The following is an 18093-nucleotide window of genomic DNA, read 5'->3' as shown; positions in this document are numbered from 1 at the left end:
TAAACTGCTGAGCCACCCAGGGATCCCTAGTTATCTATTTGTTAAAATGCTCCAGCTAATTCTTATGCACAGCAGAGTATAGACCTGCTGACAGCTGGATCTACTCAGAGATTTACAAACTCAAGTGATATTGGAGTCCCTCAAGGAGCTTTGAAAATCAGAGAGGGAGACAAACCATGAGAGATCCCTAACTCTGGGAAACAAAGAGTTGTAGAAGGGGAGGTGGGTGGGATGATGGGGTGACTGGGTGACAGGTAATGAGGAGGGCATGTGATGAGCACTGGATGTTATATGTTGGAAAATTGAATTTAAATTTTTAAAAATGTAAAAAAAAAAAAAAAAAATCAGGTTTCCCAGCCACACTTTTCCTCCTAATCCCCCACCACTTCCACCACCCAATGTCTGCTCAGAAGACTGGGAAATTCTGTATTTTTAACAAGAATTCCAGGTAGCTGTGATGTCGCTCATCCCCAGCTACACACTAGTTGGCAGAGTTTAAAGGAGGGAAGAGTTGGGCTCCACTCTGCTCTAGCAACAGCAGGCTGTGTGAGCTTGGGCCTGTTACTTGAGTGCTCTGGTTTTTCTTCCTTGTCAATAAGATGGTTATGGAAATAATCAGCTAGTCCTACATCTCTGGTTGTTGTAAGGATTTCCAACTAACTCCCAACTAGAATGAGAGCTCCACCATGCCAGAGACTGGGGCCTAATTAACTTGTATATCCCCAGCACTGAAATCAGGGTGCTGGCACATCGTAGGCACTCAGCTAAAGTGACAGTGAGCTCCTATTTGGGAAGGCAGATGCAAAAGGATTAAGTAGGTCTGTGGCCACCAGGCATGCATTTTTATTTGGGGTGTGTGTGTGTACATGTGTGCACATTTGTGCATCTATAGGTACAACATACTTCCAGGGTTGGGTTGAAATCCACAAGCCCACAGTGAATACCAGGCTCTCTGGGGTCATTCGAGGCCTGTGTGTGTGAGCTTACAGCATGGGTAGCAGACTGCCCTATGGCCTAGTTTCTTCTATGTTCTGTCAAAACGTGGGTGGATTCATGTGTGATCCAATAGGCAGGTAGTGAAATGTGCCCTTGCCGGCACAGGCATTTCTGCAGGGACCAAACAGGCCAAAGATGTGCTGCAACAGAATGATTTATTTTTATAACACACATGGCTCTGAAACAAACTTGTTATAACATGAGTTTCATTGGCCAAGTGTAATAGGAAGATTTGTTGAGGAGTGGACATCTCTCCATGATCTGAGAGAGCATCGTCTACAAATACTACTTTCTGAACAGTGACCGAACCATTCACTAATGGGAAGTTCTGAATTCATGTACACCAAGTGCCAGCATGAGAGCAGTGGGTGGAGTGAAGGACTGGGTCCAGGTCAGGGTCTGGGCTCTGGTCGCAGCCCAGGACTCACTGTGTGCCATGGACAGGTCAGCTCTCCTCTCTGGGATCCAGTCCCTCTGTGATGGGAAGGGGCTGGGGAATTATCTTGAGGGTCCCACTCGTCCCTGCTAGGCTGTGACTACCTGGTTGCAAGAATGAAGCTCAGGATGTCTTCTCCATTTATTTTCTCTGCTAGCTCAGAATGGCCCCATCTGATCATCGTACGCCACGTGGGTCACTCTTCTTTTTCTGGCATTCACCTGTGCTCAAACTGACCCTCCTGCACACCATCCACTCTCTCACAAACGGGATATTCAGGTAGCCCAATCAATAGTTTCCATTACAAATGAACTTTATAGGCTTCATGTAGCAATCCCTATTAAAACAGATTTCAGGCTTCAAACCTTCAAACAACAACAAGGGACATTTTATGGGGGTGGAGGTAGGAGCAGTCATTCAGCTCAGTCAGTGATTAAAAGTTCAGGCTCTGAACATTAAAAAGTAATTACAATTCCCTAAGTCTACATAGAAAACAAGAAATATTTGATAGCAATATGTATGTGACTCATTGAGAAAACCAGTGAGAATTTTTCCTTCTGCTATTGCTCATGTATGTGTATTATTTCCTCTTGCTGCTGTAAAGAATTGTCACAGTATAGGGGCTTAAAACAACCCAAATTAAAAAAAATTTTGGAGGATGCTGGGGTCGCTCAGTTGATTATGCATCCACCTCTGATTTGGCTCAGATCATGATCCAGGGTCCTGAGATTGAGCTCTGCATGGGGCTCCACACTCAGCAGGAAGTCTGTTTTAGATTCTCTCTCTCTCCCTCTGCCCCTCCCTCTGCTCATGTACTTGCTCATGTGTGCACTCTTTCTCTCGCTCAAATAAGTAAGTATATCTTTAAAAAATAAATAAAATTAAAACTCCACCTGAAGCCTGCATCCAGTCATCAACAGCTTAGCATTACTGTGTAATCAGTGATGACATTCTGGATGACGGCTCAGATGTTGCAAAATCCTAATCTTCAAAAAACCTTTAGTTGTTCAGAAAGGTTTTTCTAATTAAGGTAGTGGATTGGAGAGCAATTTTTAATTATAAGAATTAGGGGGAAAGAAATCCATATTTCCTAGATGTAACCACAAGTGAAGCAGAAAATCCTGTTTGCCAGAGTCCCCTCCTATGCTTCCATGCTGTCATGGAGGCCACCTGGGGTGACTGCATGCTGGTGCAATGGAGGATGTACTGGGTCTGCGGGGATGACCGTGTCAAACACAAAGGAAAGTGGGCCCTGTTTTCGAGAACTGGCAACTGTAACACATCTTTGTAGCCTACCCATTTGGCATTTTCTCAAGAAGGAGATCGTTCCTGATTTTCAAACAGGAAAATCAACTATCCTGCCCACAATCAAGGGGAAGTGACATGTGAGATAGGCCAAAATAAGAGAGGTGTTTCCATCAACACAAATTCATGCTTCTTCCCTTCTGAGATGAGTAGCCCTCCAGCAAAACAAGTAAAGTAACCGTGTTGAACCAGATGGACAGCAAAGTCCCAGACCAGGGGCCACTGAACGTCTAGTGTCGTGGCAAGGCTCTGGAGGGTGGTGAAGTAGCTGCAAACCCCTGCTCTCCACACCCACCCACTCCTCTAAGGGCTGTGGTCACACGTGGCTGTTACTGTAGGTGGCTGCAGCGTTGCAGCAGAATCAACATGATCATCGTCACATTTGCAAAGAACCTTGGTGGCTAGCAAGAGCTTCCTTGTATTTCTCTCACTTAATCCTGGGGAGCAGGCAAGGCAAGTGTCATTATCCCTGTTCTGACAGATAACATGATTTCGTTGAGGTCACACAGCAGGTTGGCGGCAGAGCCAGGACTTGAACCCTGATCCATTCAGCCCTGGGGGTCCTGGTCCCCTCGTGGCTGTCTCTCTGTGAGGCTGTTGGCCCGTTGCCTCCGCAGTAACGTGGACACAGGCTACTTTGTCAGCTGGCTCCTGCCCTGCCCCTAGCCTCACCTTCAGGCTGTCCCTGGCTCCCAGCGTACTCTACCTTCTTGCTTCACGAGGCGTGGCTGTCTCGTGTGGTAGCGTAGCGGTGCCAGCCTTCCCGGGGAGCCTGCTGCAGAGACAGAATCCGTCCCACCCGTACCTCCAGACTCAGATCCCGGGTCGCTCTCACACACACTTGGGTTCAAGGAGCCCTGCTCTACCACCTAGGACCACCCAGGCCCGCCTGATACTCTGCAGTGGCTTCCTCTCTTCCCTTCTCATCGTCCCAGACACTGTGAGGGCCCCAAGCAACAGAATTTCACTAATTTCCTCTCTCCTGGAATGTCCCTTCCTCCCCCACAGTCAATAATTTAAGGCCTCAAAGGAACTCCTCGGGCCCAATCCCTCCTCCTTGTTTTCCCATAAGACCTTGACCTTGGGGTCCCGGCTCACTCTGGAAGGGAGTTCACTCAAGGACATTTCCTTACCAACGTGTCCAAAGAAACTTTGGCCAAGGTGTGCTCTCCGGAAAGGCAAGAGCTGACCCCATTGCTCCAAGCAGGGCCAAGATAATCAAATCTCTTTGGTATAATCAGAGAGAACCAATCTGAGGTTTTTTTTTTTTTTTTTTTTTTTTCCCCTTCTCTCCCCTGTGGCAGAAATAACAAAAGACACCTGGCAGCAAGAGGAGAGGGCGAGAGATGAGCCGAGGTGTCGTTAATCCACAGGCCAGTGGAGCCCAACTCATCAATTGGGATTCAGTTCTTGGAAGAGGAAAAGAGAGAAGATAAATAGTGGACAAGTTATTCTTTTGCCCTCATGCTTTCTCTCTTTCTTCCCCTACTCCTTGGAACTTTAAGGGACTTTTTTTTTTTTTTTAAGAACACAAATAATTGTCAGATCCTCTCAGGATCACAGGTCAGGAGCATTACAAGTTTAAAAACAAACAATGATTTTAAAAAAGAAAAGCTGACACAAAAGAATCCTTGAAGATTGGCTGATTGAAAACAGAAACAAGTAAAACACCACACGGTTCAGGTTTTAGGCTCAGCAAATTCAGGTTTTAAGTTTCAAAGGCCCGATGCCGTTCCCAGGGAGGGGAGCAGGATGAAACTTTTCTGCTGTTGGCGTGAGCAGGAAACCCAGCTAACCCGGCAGCGAGGCTGGGCACATCTTGCCCTTTGGAGTAAACCAGGAGGCCAACAGCAACAGCCAACTGTGCTTAAACCAGCCGCGGTTTATGGTAGACCAGTTGGAAAGAATGTGACCTTCTTGATTTTTATCTCTGTAGCCGTGATAGTGTCTCTGGAAGGGAGAGCTGGGGTTCACATAACCAGAAAGCCTGAGTATCAACTGGAAATCTATTTATGGTTTCCTGTGAGGCTGATGAAGCTGAAAAAAATCTGCCCATGTATAAACAAAGTGTGGGTGAGGAGGGTACATGCCTAGGTTTCTTCTAGAAAAGGTTCCTTTTCGTGTGACCCACATGGCTGGCTCCTGGTCAGGTCTCGGCAAGGGGGACAGAGGTTTCTCTTGAGTTGTCACAAAACTTGAATTTAATCTCCCCTGCTGGGTCACTGTGTCACGGGGCCTGCGAGGAAAGAGCTAGAAGACCGGCAGGAAGGAAGTCTCAGGATTTGGAATGCCAGGGTTTTCCGGGTCAGCCTGTCAAATTTTAAGAAGAAAGTATTTTCCTTCACATCAGAACCAATGTGCGCAAGGTGATTGAGTCTCAAGGCCTGGAAATGCCTGTCACGATTTACAGAAGATTCAGCTTCAGATAGAGTTGGCATGGCTGGGTGTGGCCACGATGCAGGTGTTGCCATGGACTTTGTTCTGGGCCCACTGACTCTCTGCTCTCCCTTCCTGCCTCCCCACGGGACATGGGGGCAAAGTAAATACAGCTGCATGGCCCCAAGACCTGGGAGGGAAGGACAGGCTGTAACTGTGCATTCCGTGTCCCGCTCCACTGTGGACTGGGTTACAGGGTGGCAGTGAGAGGGAAGACTGGTTCAGGACCCCTCGGCTCTGCACCAGCGAAAACTGCAGAAAGGTTTTCCCTACTAACTCCCCAGCAAAACAGAGCAGTGGCTAGAAATGGGGGTGGGGGGAAGGAAGGGGGGATGGAGGCAGGAAAGCATCTGAGGCTTTCCTTTAGGCTTGCCCTCCAACCAAGAGGGAGGAAGAGGCTGGCTAGCTAAGCCTGATCCACTCTAGCACTTTAAACTTTCCCCTAACTCAAGAGATAAGATAAGAACCCCGGGTATAACCTGATTCTCACTCAGGGAAGTATTTTCTCTCCAGCAGGTAGGCCCTTGAAGGCTTAGAGGCCAGCGTTCCCAGGTTCCCAGCTCACAGCCTGCAGGTGGGATCCAGTTTGCTGACCTGTTTTGTTTGGCCCGCGTGATGGTCTTCTCTTTTTGTATTAGTTTCCAGAATTAACAGAGCAGAAAGTATCACAAACGTCTGCATTGCTGCCATTTCTTGAACAGTTAGAAGATCTGGCGACACTCACCCCAGATTCCACACTGTATTGGTTACTGTGACTGATTTGGAGGGTGCTGGCAGTGGGGCTGGGGTGGCAGTTCACCGTGGTCCCTGCCATTCCCTACAACCCTAATCTGATCTGTTTTATTTTACTTTACCCACCCATATCAGGAAATGGTTTGTCAGTCCTGTTTGTCACCCCAAATAAATCACAGCCACCTTGCTGATGCAATAGCATATCTGAATAACCATATCTGTCCCCTGGGTTTTAATCTCTGAATCTCTCCTGTTGGGTTCCCGGCCTCGAAGGGCTCCCTTAAAGAACTGCCTTAACCTCTCCTGCAGGGATGTTTGGGTGCCTCCTTATGGCAACAGATATTAGAACCCCCCAAGAATCTGGAAGGAAATGGTTTTAAAAACTTGAGGCTATGAATGAAACTCTTTCCTTTGCCTTTGGTCAAGAATCCATATCCCTGACACAGATCTGTTTGATTTCCTTAAAAAAAAAAAAAAAAAAAACTGAGAGCAGAAACCCCAACTTGAGTTGCTCAGAAGAGGCTACTGAAACCTTTATTGTCATCACATTTTATAACAGCAGCGGTGGGGCAGCAAATCACTTCACTGTCGTTCCAAACTTGGGCAGGCATCTGCCTGTGGAGAATTCTTTTTAAATTCTACTTACTGTAGTCAGCTGTGAATAATTTATAGTGAATAACATTTTATTTTCAATATTTTATTTATTTATTTGAGAGAGAAAGAGAGAGGGATGCAGAGAGAGAGAGCAAGCACAACAAGCAGGGGGAGAGGCAGAGAGAGGAGCAAGCTCCCCACTGAGCAGGAACCCCTCCCCCCCACGGGACTCAATCCCAGATCATATCAAATCATGACCTGAGCCAAAGGCAGATGCTCAACTACGGAGCCACCCGGGTGCCCCTACTGATTAACATTTTAATGTGCTGTTCTTGGGGTGACACTCACATCCTATAGCATTAACCATATCAGAAGCGAATGGTGTCATGGCATTGAGTCCATTCACAGACCAACCAAACCACCAGTTCCATCTGGGTCCGAAACATCTTCATCACCCCAAAAGGCAGCCCCTACCCACACGGTGATCAACCCCATTCTCCCCTCCTCCCTGTCCCTGGCAGTCACCAGTCTTCATTCTGTCTGTGTGGATTTCCCATGGGTGAGCAGGATCAGACACTGTGTGGCCTTTCGGGACTGGCTCCCTTCACTTCGGCAGAATGTGTTTGAGGTGTATGCACAGCAGACCCTGTTCAGCTCTTCATTCCTTTCTGTGGCTGATGATCATTACAAAGTTCCCATTATAAAAAATATATATAGAGAGAGTAGCTATTCTTAATCCTTCTGTTTTTTTTTTTTTTTGTTCATTGATTGCTTGCGTACCAAGGGTGAGCAGAGACTTGAGATGCAGGAGGAAAGCAGGGTTGGTTTTTGGTTTGTTTTGTTTTGTTTTGTTTTGTTTTGGTTTTCAGCGGAGAAAGTAGGAATACACGTGCAGGGGCATGAATGCACAGGTTTCAAGGGGTAGAGAGAGAACAGAGCAACAGCACACTCTTAGCAAACTGTTGTCCTTTGTGTCAAGACAGAAGTCAAGTTTTCGTCAGGCTAGTGTCACACGTGGTCTTTCACAACGTCACTTTAGGTTGCTAGAAGAGCATCTGGCCAAGAAGTCACTAATTTCCTTTCAGGCATTTGCAGAGGGGTGTTAGGAGGATTTGGAAACTGAGTCAAAGATGCACAGGTGTTATCTCCCCGGCTTCCTACGTCCTGTGGCTGAGGTCTGACCCACAGAACAGGGGCAGCAGTTGTCACATCTGGAGCTCATCCTGGCTCTCAAAACAGCCCTGTTTGCCCTGCTTCTCAGATGGAGAAACTGAGACATAGCAAGCTTAGCTCATTCACTGGAGTTTGACATGGCAGGTGATAGGGAAGCCCGTGCCGAAGTGGTTTGAAGCAATAGGTGGGTCACAAGACACAGAAGCATGGTGTGATCCCAGTCCCCAGGCAATTCTTAGGTTATGTGGTCCTCAGACCACACTTTGATGAGAGATATCTGTCATTCTCATCCAAGATCCTTCATTGTCTCTTTCTCCTTGGGGCATGTTGGGAAAGCCGCAGGTCGCAGAAGCTATTTTTGGCCAGTAAGCACTCGACAAAGGTCACGGGCTTGCAGGCCAAGTGGAACCAGTCCAGGAGAGACACCTGCAGAGGGTTTCAGGGGACTGCGGGAGGAGACAGCCATGTAGAGAGAGTCTCCAGAAAGGATGGGGGCTCAGAGTGTGCAGCCCCAGGGGGGCCGAGCCCCCACAGTACACACACTCATTAATTTTTTAGTAGCCCCCAAACAACCAGCTTCAGCACAGAGTCAGCTTCCCCCCCAAACTGCTGAGTCACATCTCTGTGCCCTGGCTCACCTACCCCTGCAGCCCAGGGGGAAACGCAAAGCCCTGGATGTGTACTCCTCATATAAATCCTGGAGACTCTTAAGATTCCTGGTTCTTCTCCTCCAATACTAGGAATGTGCTATGAAGGAGAGAGAAGAAAATTCAAAAGCCAAAGCCATTTGAAAGCACACCCATCACATCCATGCTGGAATCAGTTCATTAACTCCCTTGGGAAGGGTGACAATGCGGCAGATTCCAGGTGTCTCCCCAGGCCTAGGGCTCAGGGGCCTGAGCACATTCTGAGGTTCTTACAGCGAACACTAAGCCCAGGCTAGACAAGATGGCAGAGACACAAATGGTTAAAAAAGAAAAATACCACTCTTAGGTCACTGCTGTTCATTGCTTTGATGTGTTTTCTTCCACACATTTAATATCCATTCAATATATTCTTTATTCAATTTTGTATTGTATATTTTTCTCTTAATATGTATAAGATGAACATTTCCCCCACATTGTTGAATAGACTTTGGTGACATTGCATCTAATGCTACGTGACGTCCCACACTCTGGATGCACTATAATGTATTTGAACTTTCCTTTTATTTTTTTTCTGCTGAAGTAGTTTCCACATATTTGATTTTTATAGATAGGTGTTCTTCTACGATCTTATAAAATTACATCTTCAGTAGATTCCTACCTCTGAAAATACTGCATCTGGGGTTGTGATTTTTTTAAGATTCTTTATGTATTTTTATTTGACAGAGGGAGAGTAAGAGGGAGAAGCAGACTCCCCACTCAGCAGGGAGCCCAATGTGGGGGCTCCATCCCAGGACCCTGGGATGGATCGTGACCTGAGCTGAAGGCAGATGCTTAACCGACTGAGGCACCCAGGTGCCCTCAAAGTTGTGAATTCTTTTAAGGCTCCTGGCTCATCTTGCCAAGTTATTTTCTAGAAGGGTATTCCAGTATGTATCCCACCTGCATCAGATAAAAGTGCTCATCTATTAACCTTTATGTGAGCAATGCATGTTATAATTAAAACTGAGACAAAAAGCTTTTGCAACATGTTAAGTGGAAATGGTCCACATTTTTACATGTGTTCTTTTGATACAAAGGATGAATGGTTTATCTATTTTTCTATTGAGGCATTGGTATTTTTCTTACTGATTTTAATATATATGATTAAATAGATCTATTAAATTATATAGTAAATTATAAATGCATAATAGCATTTTATATTTATAAGTTATCTATCAAGACAGAATGAGAGTAAAAGTATATTAGTCCGTTTTTAGAATTTGTTGAAAATAATGTTTCAGGTTTATCATTTGACTTTTCATGTTTTTGGTGATTTTTAAAAAAATATTTTATTTATTTGAGAGGGAGAGAGCATGAGCACGGGTGAAGTGAGTGTAGAGGAAGAAAGAGAAGCAGACTCCCCACTGAGCAGGGTGCCTGACTCTGGGCTCTGAGATCATGACCTGAGCCAAAGGCAGAGACTTAACCGACAGAGCCACCCAGATCCCCAGTGATTGTTTTTAATATAAAGTTAAGAGGGACTTTTTCCCTCAGTGATTTCTTCTACTTTTTTTTTTTTTTTTTTTGGTTAGAGTCCTTGTCCATTTGAAGTCTTAATTATCTTATTATGTTTACCTTCTTTCTTTTTCTTTAAAAGATCTATTTATTTATTTATTTATTTATTTATTTATTTATTTATTTATTTGAGAGGGAGGTGGAAGGGCAGTGGGAGAGAGAGAGAGGACCCCAAGATCACGACGTGGGTAGAAACCAAGAGTCAGATGCTAAACCAACTGAGCCACCCAGGTGCCCCTACCTTATTTCCTACCAGTTAAAAAATTTATGTTTAATTCCGAATTCTACTTTATTTTTCTTTTTGGGTGTGTGATATGGTATGAGATTCTGATTTGATTTTTCTCCCCTCCAAAAGCTCCGGTTTTCTCAGCCCATTTGTCTTTTTGTAGCTGATCTGGATTCTCTTCTCACTTCTCGGCCCGGGACCTCCCCTGATTTTACTGTCACTGTAGCTTCTGCCAGCCTCATTTCACCAGGTGCCCTAGGAGCACCTTTTCCAAAGAAGGAGGCACGTTGGCTCCAGGGTGAGCTCAGTGGAAGGTAGGACTGGCATTTCCCCTGAATCCTGACAGCCTGTGTGCCCTTTCACTCAACTTGGTCAGCTTACTAGAAAATCCTGAGAGGTGGCAAAACGGAGGGAACTTGGGACATCTCTGTGCCTGTAGGTTGGTCAGGCTCTCCCTTTGTCAACTGTCTGCCAAGCGGGATAAGGTGAGTCAACCCCAGTCATCGGTAGGTCACCAGACAGAGCTGCTGTCTCATTCTCAGAGCCTTGCATGTCTCATTCCGCCCCCACCCAGGACTTGATAGTTGGGAACTAGGGTATGAGTGGTCTGCTACCCACACACACAAACATACAGATCAATGGCTTCAAACACTTCAAAGGCTGGATGTTAGCCAAGTCTCTTGTTAGCCTTGTGATCCAGGTGTGGTCAGGGTGCTGCTCTGCCTGGCACCAAGGCTCTGAGCAATATTACAACACAAAACTCAGCACACGGCTCTTGGCGGCTCAACACCACCCCAGAGTCCTTGCTGTCACTCAGGAGGCCCTGCCCAGGCCCAGCCTACTTCTCTGACTTTCCCTCCATCACCACCCTTCTTGGTCAGTCGGCTTGAGCCACAAGCCCTACTCAGCGTTGCTCCTGAATATCCCCTATGCATTTCCCTCCGCCTGGAACATTCTCTCCTCAGGCTCTTATGGCCCCATCTCTCGCTTCGTTCAGGTTACCTCACTTGTCATCTCAGATCTTCCTTGATCACCCAACTGAAAAAAAGAAGAGCCTCAGTCACTCTCAATTCTCTGCTTTATTTTTCTTTGTAGCACTTTATGTGACATTTTCTTCACCCACAGATACACACCCTCTTGTTGTCTCTCTCAACTAGAATGTAAGCTCTGCGAAGGCAGAAACATAGATTTATTCTTCTGTATGTTTCCTCACCTTGGCCAGTATCTGATAGAGTAGATATCTGACAGTTGGTACATTAAAAATATTCAAATGTGAATACCATAGTTTACACAAGTCTAGAGAAAAGCTGTCATCAAGGACCCAGCTAAAATAATGTGCACCACCTTGGGCCCTGCGATGATCACCATAGGAAAATGCCCTTTTGTCCAATCTGCAAAAGATTGTATAAGAAGGAGCATTCCAGAAAATATTACTTAATGAGACCTATGTGTAAAGATCATCCTATATATTAGCTGATTAATCCTTACTAAAGCCCTTTAAGGCAGACATTATCTCCATGATCACAGATAAGGATCCCGAGACTGTCACCTGCATAATGACATACTCATCGAAAGGTACACAATTTGAGGATCTCAGATCTGACTCCAACACCCTGGCTCTTTTCTGCTCTGGTTCACTGCCTTCCACAGCATATCATCGGAGAATGCTTAACACACATCACCCATTCAGAAGAAGAATGCCCAAATGATTCAACTACTAACACAGCTCCTGAGGTGTACACCTCACCCCTGGGTTTTCTGATACCCACCCAGCCCAGAAAGTGACAGCATAAAATAAGTAAAGCTTAAAAGATCAGGGGACATGTGTGCCCTTCCTCTAAGAATGAGTGAGCTCCACATATTGTTACACTACAGTGGACAGAGTTGTTTCTGACGTCTTAGCTTCCAAAGATGGTAGAGGTACTTGAGTTTTTGGAAAGAGAATAGCAAGAAATCTGGTTCTTACAAAAGACAATATATATTCATTTGCTCGTTCAATAAATACGTATTGAGTGACAACCATGCGCTAGGCACAGAGATAAACATCGGGAACATAGTGATGAATAAACAAGATAGGCATTGTCCTTGGTCTCCCGGACCTCGTCGGCTAAAAAGAATCGTTAAAATTATGTTGCTGCCATAAAATTTCATTTTATGACTCAGTCAAGGAATATTTATTGATGAGCACCTGGGTGGCTCAGCGGTTGATCGTCTGCCTTTGGCTCAGGTCATGGTCCTGGGGTCTTGGGATTGAGCCCCGCATCAGGATCCCCACAGGGAGCCTGCCTTTCCCTCTGCCTCCCTCTCTCTCTCTCTCTCTCATGAATAAATACAGAAATTTTTTTTAAGAGAAAATTTATTAACTACTTATGTGTGGTGCTTTGTGTTAGGAGATGGAATAAAATGGTGAGTGAAGCCAGACATGATTCCTGTCTTTGTGGAGCTTACAGTCTTCATGAGAAAGATATAAAATAGGGGCACCTGGGTGGGTCAGTGGTTGAGCATGTGCGTTTGGCTCAGGTCGTGATCCTGGGGTCCCGGGATCCAGTCCCGCCTCGGGCTCCCAGCAGGGAACTTCTCCCTCTGCCTCTCTCTGTCTCTCATGAATAAATAAAATCTTAATAAAGATCTTAAATGATAATGTGCACACCACGGTGCTGTGAGATCCTACAAATTAGGGAAAGTGGCTTCCTTAGATTAGGAGAGTTCTGCTTGAGCAAGTGCCACTGGAGCTGAGATCTGGAGGAGGAAGAGAAGGTAGCTAGGCAATGAGGGGAGGCAAGAAGGATCCCAGGAGCCTGAACAGCACGTGCGAGGATCACGTTGTAAAAGGAAGGACGGAGAAAGAGGACGGCGTGTCGGGAGAGCTGAGGATAAGCGGTGCCCTGGTTTCGGGTGGGCCTGAGCGCGGCCGGGAGCATCCCCCCAGGGGGTCGGGCAGGTGCACCTGCCCAGCTGGCCTCGGTGCCCGGTGCCGGAGACGCACAGCTTCGAGGCAGAGAGGCTCAGCGCATCAGCAGGCAGGGGGAAAACCAGCCGGTCTCTGGCATCGGGTGGCGCGGAGGGAGGGGCGGCTTTCCCGAGCCTTCCTTTGCAGAGTGCCACCCTGAGAGGCCCAGCTTGGGAGCCCGCTGGGCTGGGCTGCAGCTCCCCCGGGAGCGGTCTAGCGCCTCAGCTCTTCGGGAGGCGCAACCTTCCTCCCTGCTCGGGGGTGATGGGCTGGGGCAGGAAGCACGGGGCGCAGCGCGCGGCTCAGGGCAGGTGTTGGGTAAGTGGGAGCCGCCGCTGCGCGTCGCGCGTCACGTGGAGACGAGGGCAGCGCGGGGGCCGCACGCGGTCGGACTGCGGAGCTGCGGATGGCGCGGGCCGGGCCTCCTCGGCGCAGCCCCCTCGTTCTCATCTTAGGAGCGAGGAGCCTGCTTTCCCTGCTCTGTCGCCCCTCACGAAAGGGGACCTGCCCGCCGCGCCGCGTGCGTTCGTCTCGCCGCCTCGCGGGGCTCGGGCAGGCATCGGGAGCGGGAGGCCCGCGGCACGCCCCCCTCGGCCGGCGCGGCCGCGACGCGGGGCTGGGCGGCGGCGGGACGGGCCAATCAGCACAAGTTTGGCCCTCTGCAGTTTCCGTCCGCTCTCTAGGAGGCGCTGCGGCGGCCGCTCGCGGGGCCGTGTCCGGCGGCGCGGCCGGCGGCTGAGGTGGTGGCCATGGAGTGGGGGTCGGAGTCGGCGGCGGCCGTGAGGCGGCACCGCGTCGGAGCGGAGCGCCGGGACGACGCGCAGCCGGGGAGGGAGGCCGCGGCGCGGGAGCCCCCGCGGGACACGTGCGGCGGCGGCGGCGGCGGCGGCGGCGGCGCGAGGACCCGGAAGCGGAGCGCGGGGGGCGGCGGCGGCGGCGGCGGTGGCGGTGGCGCGGGGACCGGGCTGCCCGAGGCGCGCGCCGCGCTGGGGCTGGCGCTCTACCTGCTCGCGCTGCGGGCGCTCGTGCAGCTGTCGCTGCAGCAGCTCGTGCTGCGCGGGGCCACCGGGCGCCCCGGGGAGTTCGACGCCCGCCAAGCCAGGTAGCCGCCGCCGCCGCCGCCTCCGCCCGGCCCGCGCGCCCCTGAGCGGCCGAGGCCCCGGCCCGGGGCGCCCCGCCTGCGTGCGCCCACCTGGCCGCCCCGCGGGACCGCCCGGGCTCGCCGGCGCCGCGCGGACGCACGTGGAGGGGGGCGGGGGGCCCGGAGCCAGGGTTTACGGGGCGCGTGCAGCGGGCGGGGGAGGGGCCGGGGCAAGGGCAGGGGCGCGGGCTGGGCTTGCTCGTCGGCCGCGGTGCTGCCCCGCTTGCACGTGGGGGCCGGGCAGTCGTGCCCCCCCCTCCTCTGGAGCAACTTCCACCTTCTGTCGGCCCTCCGGCTTCGCACAGGAGACGGGGAGACACGCTTGTGTACCGAGGCCGCTTTATAGATTCGGGGTTGGGGTGGGGGTGGAGGTAGGGGTGGGGGAGGTGATCACGGGGGGGGGGGGCGGCGTAATGCAGAGCCCTTCACCTCTTGAGGGTCACAGTCCTCGCCCCTGCAAGGCTTTGAGGCACTTGTGAAAGAATGCGCATTCAGAATTTTACAATTTCGGGCGGTTCTCGGATTCCCGGGGCTTGTCCTTGGGCCCCTGGTGTGTAAGATTTGGTTGTTTCTTTCTTAAGTTGAAGATGAAGGGACCTTTGAGCGAGCTAGCAAAGCTCTGTCAAAGCGCCTACAATCGTAAGCTTAGCAGAGTTTTCAACAGCCGCTGTGTTTTAAAAGCTGCCGACTACAAAGTGCTGGAAGCTTATTTTCTTAAGGGCTTTCTGGAACACACCTCTCCTCCACTCCCCTTTTTTTTCTTTTTTTGCCCACTTGGAATGCAGTGAAAAGACAACACATTTTTGTTGTTTGTTTGTTTTAGGGGTAGGGTTGGCTTTGGCCCAAATTGAAGTTATTAGGCCCAGTGTGCAGGGAGAGGGCTGAGTCCATTCTCAGCAGTGGAAAGGGTTTTTTGTTTTGTTTTGCTTATTTTATCTCTGGACTAAATTGTCTTTGCTCATTGGCTTCTGCTGCTTAGAATCAGTAACCTTGAGGCACCTGTGCAGCTTCGTGGTTGAGCGTCTGCTCAGGATCAGGTGGTGATCCCCGGGTCCTGGGATCGAGTTCTGCCTCCGGCTCCCCGCAGGAGCCTGGTTCCACCTCTGTCTCTGCCTCTCTCGAATAAATGGGATAAAAATCTATATTAAAAAAAAAGATCAGTAACCTTCAAGAGTTGGATTGGGTCTGGCCAGCCTTCAGCAGTCATATGTTTAGAATAGAATCCTTGGTCGTTGTATTGCTTTGATTGGGGGATATGAAGAACTTGAGAGTGGTGGGTGGGTGGAGAAAACTGAAGGGAGGAACTCATGGGAGACAAAACGATGGGACCTGACAAGTGATTTTCATAGGGTACCTGAAATAATTAAAGTCGGCCTTTTTTTCATGTGAGAAGTCAAAGAACTGGTTTTCACAGGGGCGTGGGAGGGCACACAGGAAAAGTCCTGGGTTAAGTGCTCATTCTAAGCCTCGTGCTCCTTGTCACTGTTATTCTTTTGGTTGCTTCCAGGGATTATCTTGAACACATAACATCCATTGGCCCGAGGACCACAGGAAGTCCAGAAAATGAAATTGTGACGGTCCGTTACCTCTTGGAACAGATTAAACTGATTGAAGTTCAGAGCAACAGCCTTCACAGGATTTCAGTAGACGTGCAACGGCCTACCGGCTCCTTTAGCATTGACTTCTTGGGAGGTTTCACAAGTTACTATGACAACATCACCAATGTCGTGGTGAAGTTGGAGCCCAGGGATGGGGCCCAGCACGCTGTCCTGGCCAACTGTCATTTTGACTCTGTGGCAAACTCACCAGGTATGGACCTGACTTTTAGTTCTGTGGAGTTATACCTCAATAAGCTCAGATAGCTTAATAACTCCAAGCTGCTTGGGCAGTTGTTCAAGATCATTTGAATAGTATCATTGAGTTTGAGATCCAAATCCCTCACTATTCTCTCAAGTGCTTGCGTGCTTTATTTTTGTGAACGTCAGAGCCAGCAGCCCAGTGACAGGACTTGGAGTGTTTCTGGGAGATCATGGCTGCTTTATCAGTGTTGCCAGCCATGTGTCCCCAAACCTGGGGTTGGGTTCCATCACGTGAATGTTCACTTAGCTTAGGTGTTGTATGAGGGTTGGGGATTTGGGATGAAGGGACAGTTTTTTGCCTTCAAGGGATGCAGGGATTGGAGGGCAGCCCTCCTACCAGTGTCTGTCGGTCTGTCAGGGAAGAGTTTTGGTTTACTAGGAATGCCATAATCTGAGAATATCTTATTAATCCATTAATCTTGCTGTGAAAATACTTCAACAAGATAGAACGTTTGATGTTTAGGATGGTGCCTGACACAATGAATACTTGTAGAAGGAATGAGAATTCCCTCACGTGGACTTATATTTTTAAAAATAAGATTCATGAAAGAGATGTTTTCCATAGTTAGATTTTTAAATAGGGACGAATAGAAAACAACATTTTATAGTGGAATCATAGCATTTTAGAGATGGAGTTGCTGAGGTAGCATCTGTTCACCCCTATCTTTTGTCACAGGAGTAAACTTAGCTGATCAGAGAGACAAAGGTGTCACCAGATGCTGGGGTTCCTGGCCGGGCAGTTCTTTGAGCTGCATTTCAAAGGAAAGATATTATTAGTTTGTAGTTAATGTTCTTTTTGGCAAACTATGTAAACTCTTCTTTGCTCAGTTTCTGATCTGTAAAAACGAGATAGTACTTTTGGGCATGAAAAACTTTTTTTTTTTTTTTTGGCTATTTGACTAATATTTCTGGAGTGCTTGAACTTATAGCAGGTTCATATGAATATCTAGAATTATGCAAAAGAGAAAAAAGTTTAATAAAATGATTCATATCAGGATATCTTTAATCAAAAAGCTTGGTAATTGCAAGCATTTTGCAACTGCTTTTTCAAGTATCTGTATACAAACATCTGTTTTATAAAGTCAGAAATACCTTTGTGTGTGCTTAGGGAAACCAGTCTTTTATGCCTGTTTCAAAGCTGTAGAGTAAATGTCCCCCTATTATAATGCTTAAATTCTTGCATGGGATAGATTAACACCATGGTTCTTTAAGAGCGATATAGAAGAAAGACGTGTATGCAAGTATCAGAAACATAGTGCCAGATGTTAGAAATCACATACACAGAGGCCAGGAAGGAAAGGATGGCGATTTTGTGGGTTGTTGGAACCCATTTTTAATTAAGATTTCATAAGAATACCTAGCCAATGATTTCAAGGAAATTTCTGTCAATTATACATCATTAAAAATAGTTGAAAATAAATAAAAATAGCTGAAAAAACACAGTCACTAAATAGACTATCACCTATGTCTTTTTAGTGGATGAACTAAATGAGACATGGAGATATTTTTAGTTTTGAGTTCTTCTCAGCAGTGTATCTTGAACTTTAGGAACTGATAACACTTTGGAATAATATTACCCACAGAAAGGCCTGAAGTGTCTTCTTGGGTATGCTGCATGGCTTCAGGTTGTTGGTAGAAGAGGCCGTGAGTTATCTCAGTGGTGGTTTCAATTTCAGGGTTAATTCTGACTGGAAAGTGATGTCGGTTTACCACCCGCCCTTAGAGATGCTGTCCTCTCACTTCCCATCCCTTTCGGAAAGGTATTTATCCTGAGGCCCCAGGATGACTCAAGTCAGTCTGGCATCTCACTTTTGATTCGGCTCAGGTCATGATCTCAGGGTCATGAGATGGAGCCCCTTGTCAAGCTCAGCCCTGGGCATTGGGATTGGAGCCCGCTTGGGATTCTCCCTCTCCCTCTCTCTCTCCCCACCTCTCTCTCTCTCAAAAACAAACAAACAAAAAACCGGTATTTAATGCTTCACTTCACTAGTCCTGTTTTCAGATGCCAGAGCCATTAAAATAAAGGAACATAAATAGACATATT

At 48.1% G+C, this 18093-nt stretch overlaps 2 protein-coding genes across 3 annotated transcripts in view; both read left to right on the top strand.

Annotated features, from left to right (window-relative positions):
- Window positions 1–6237, top strand: part of LOC118350864 (translation initiation factor IF-2-like) — a 160117-nt gene extending 153880 nt beyond the window's left edge. Inside the window, exon 6 of the mRNA XM_049107897.1 lies at window positions 4042–6237. The gene's annotated coding sequence lies outside the window, so the exon portion shown is untranslated. The remainder of the gene's footprint in view (window positions 1–4041) is intronic.
- Window positions 6238–13795: 7558 nt separating this feature from the next.
- Window positions 13796–18093, top strand: part of ERMP1 (endoplasmic reticulum metallopeptidase 1) — a 40920-nt gene continuing 36622 nt past the window's right edge. For both annotated transcript variants that reach the window (XM_025423539.3, XM_049092964.1), the window contains exons 1-2: window positions 13796–14151; window positions 15698–15999. In XM_025423539.3, coding sequence (XP_025279324.3) covers window positions 13799–14151; window positions 15698–15999 — 655 coding nt within the window. In that variant the 5' untranslated portion in view covers window positions 13796–13798. The remainder of the gene's footprint in view (window positions 14152–15697; window positions 16000–18093) is intronic.

The sequence above is a fragment of the Canis lupus genome, chromosome 1 (assembly GCF_003254725.2).
Source record: "Canis lupus dingo isolate Sandy chromosome 1, ASM325472v2, whole genome shotgun sequence".
In the NCBI taxonomy this organism is placed as follows: Eukaryota; Metazoa; Chordata; class Mammalia; order Carnivora; family Canidae; genus Canis; species Canis lupus.
This window is presented reverse-complemented; position numbering and strand designations above follow the sequence as displayed.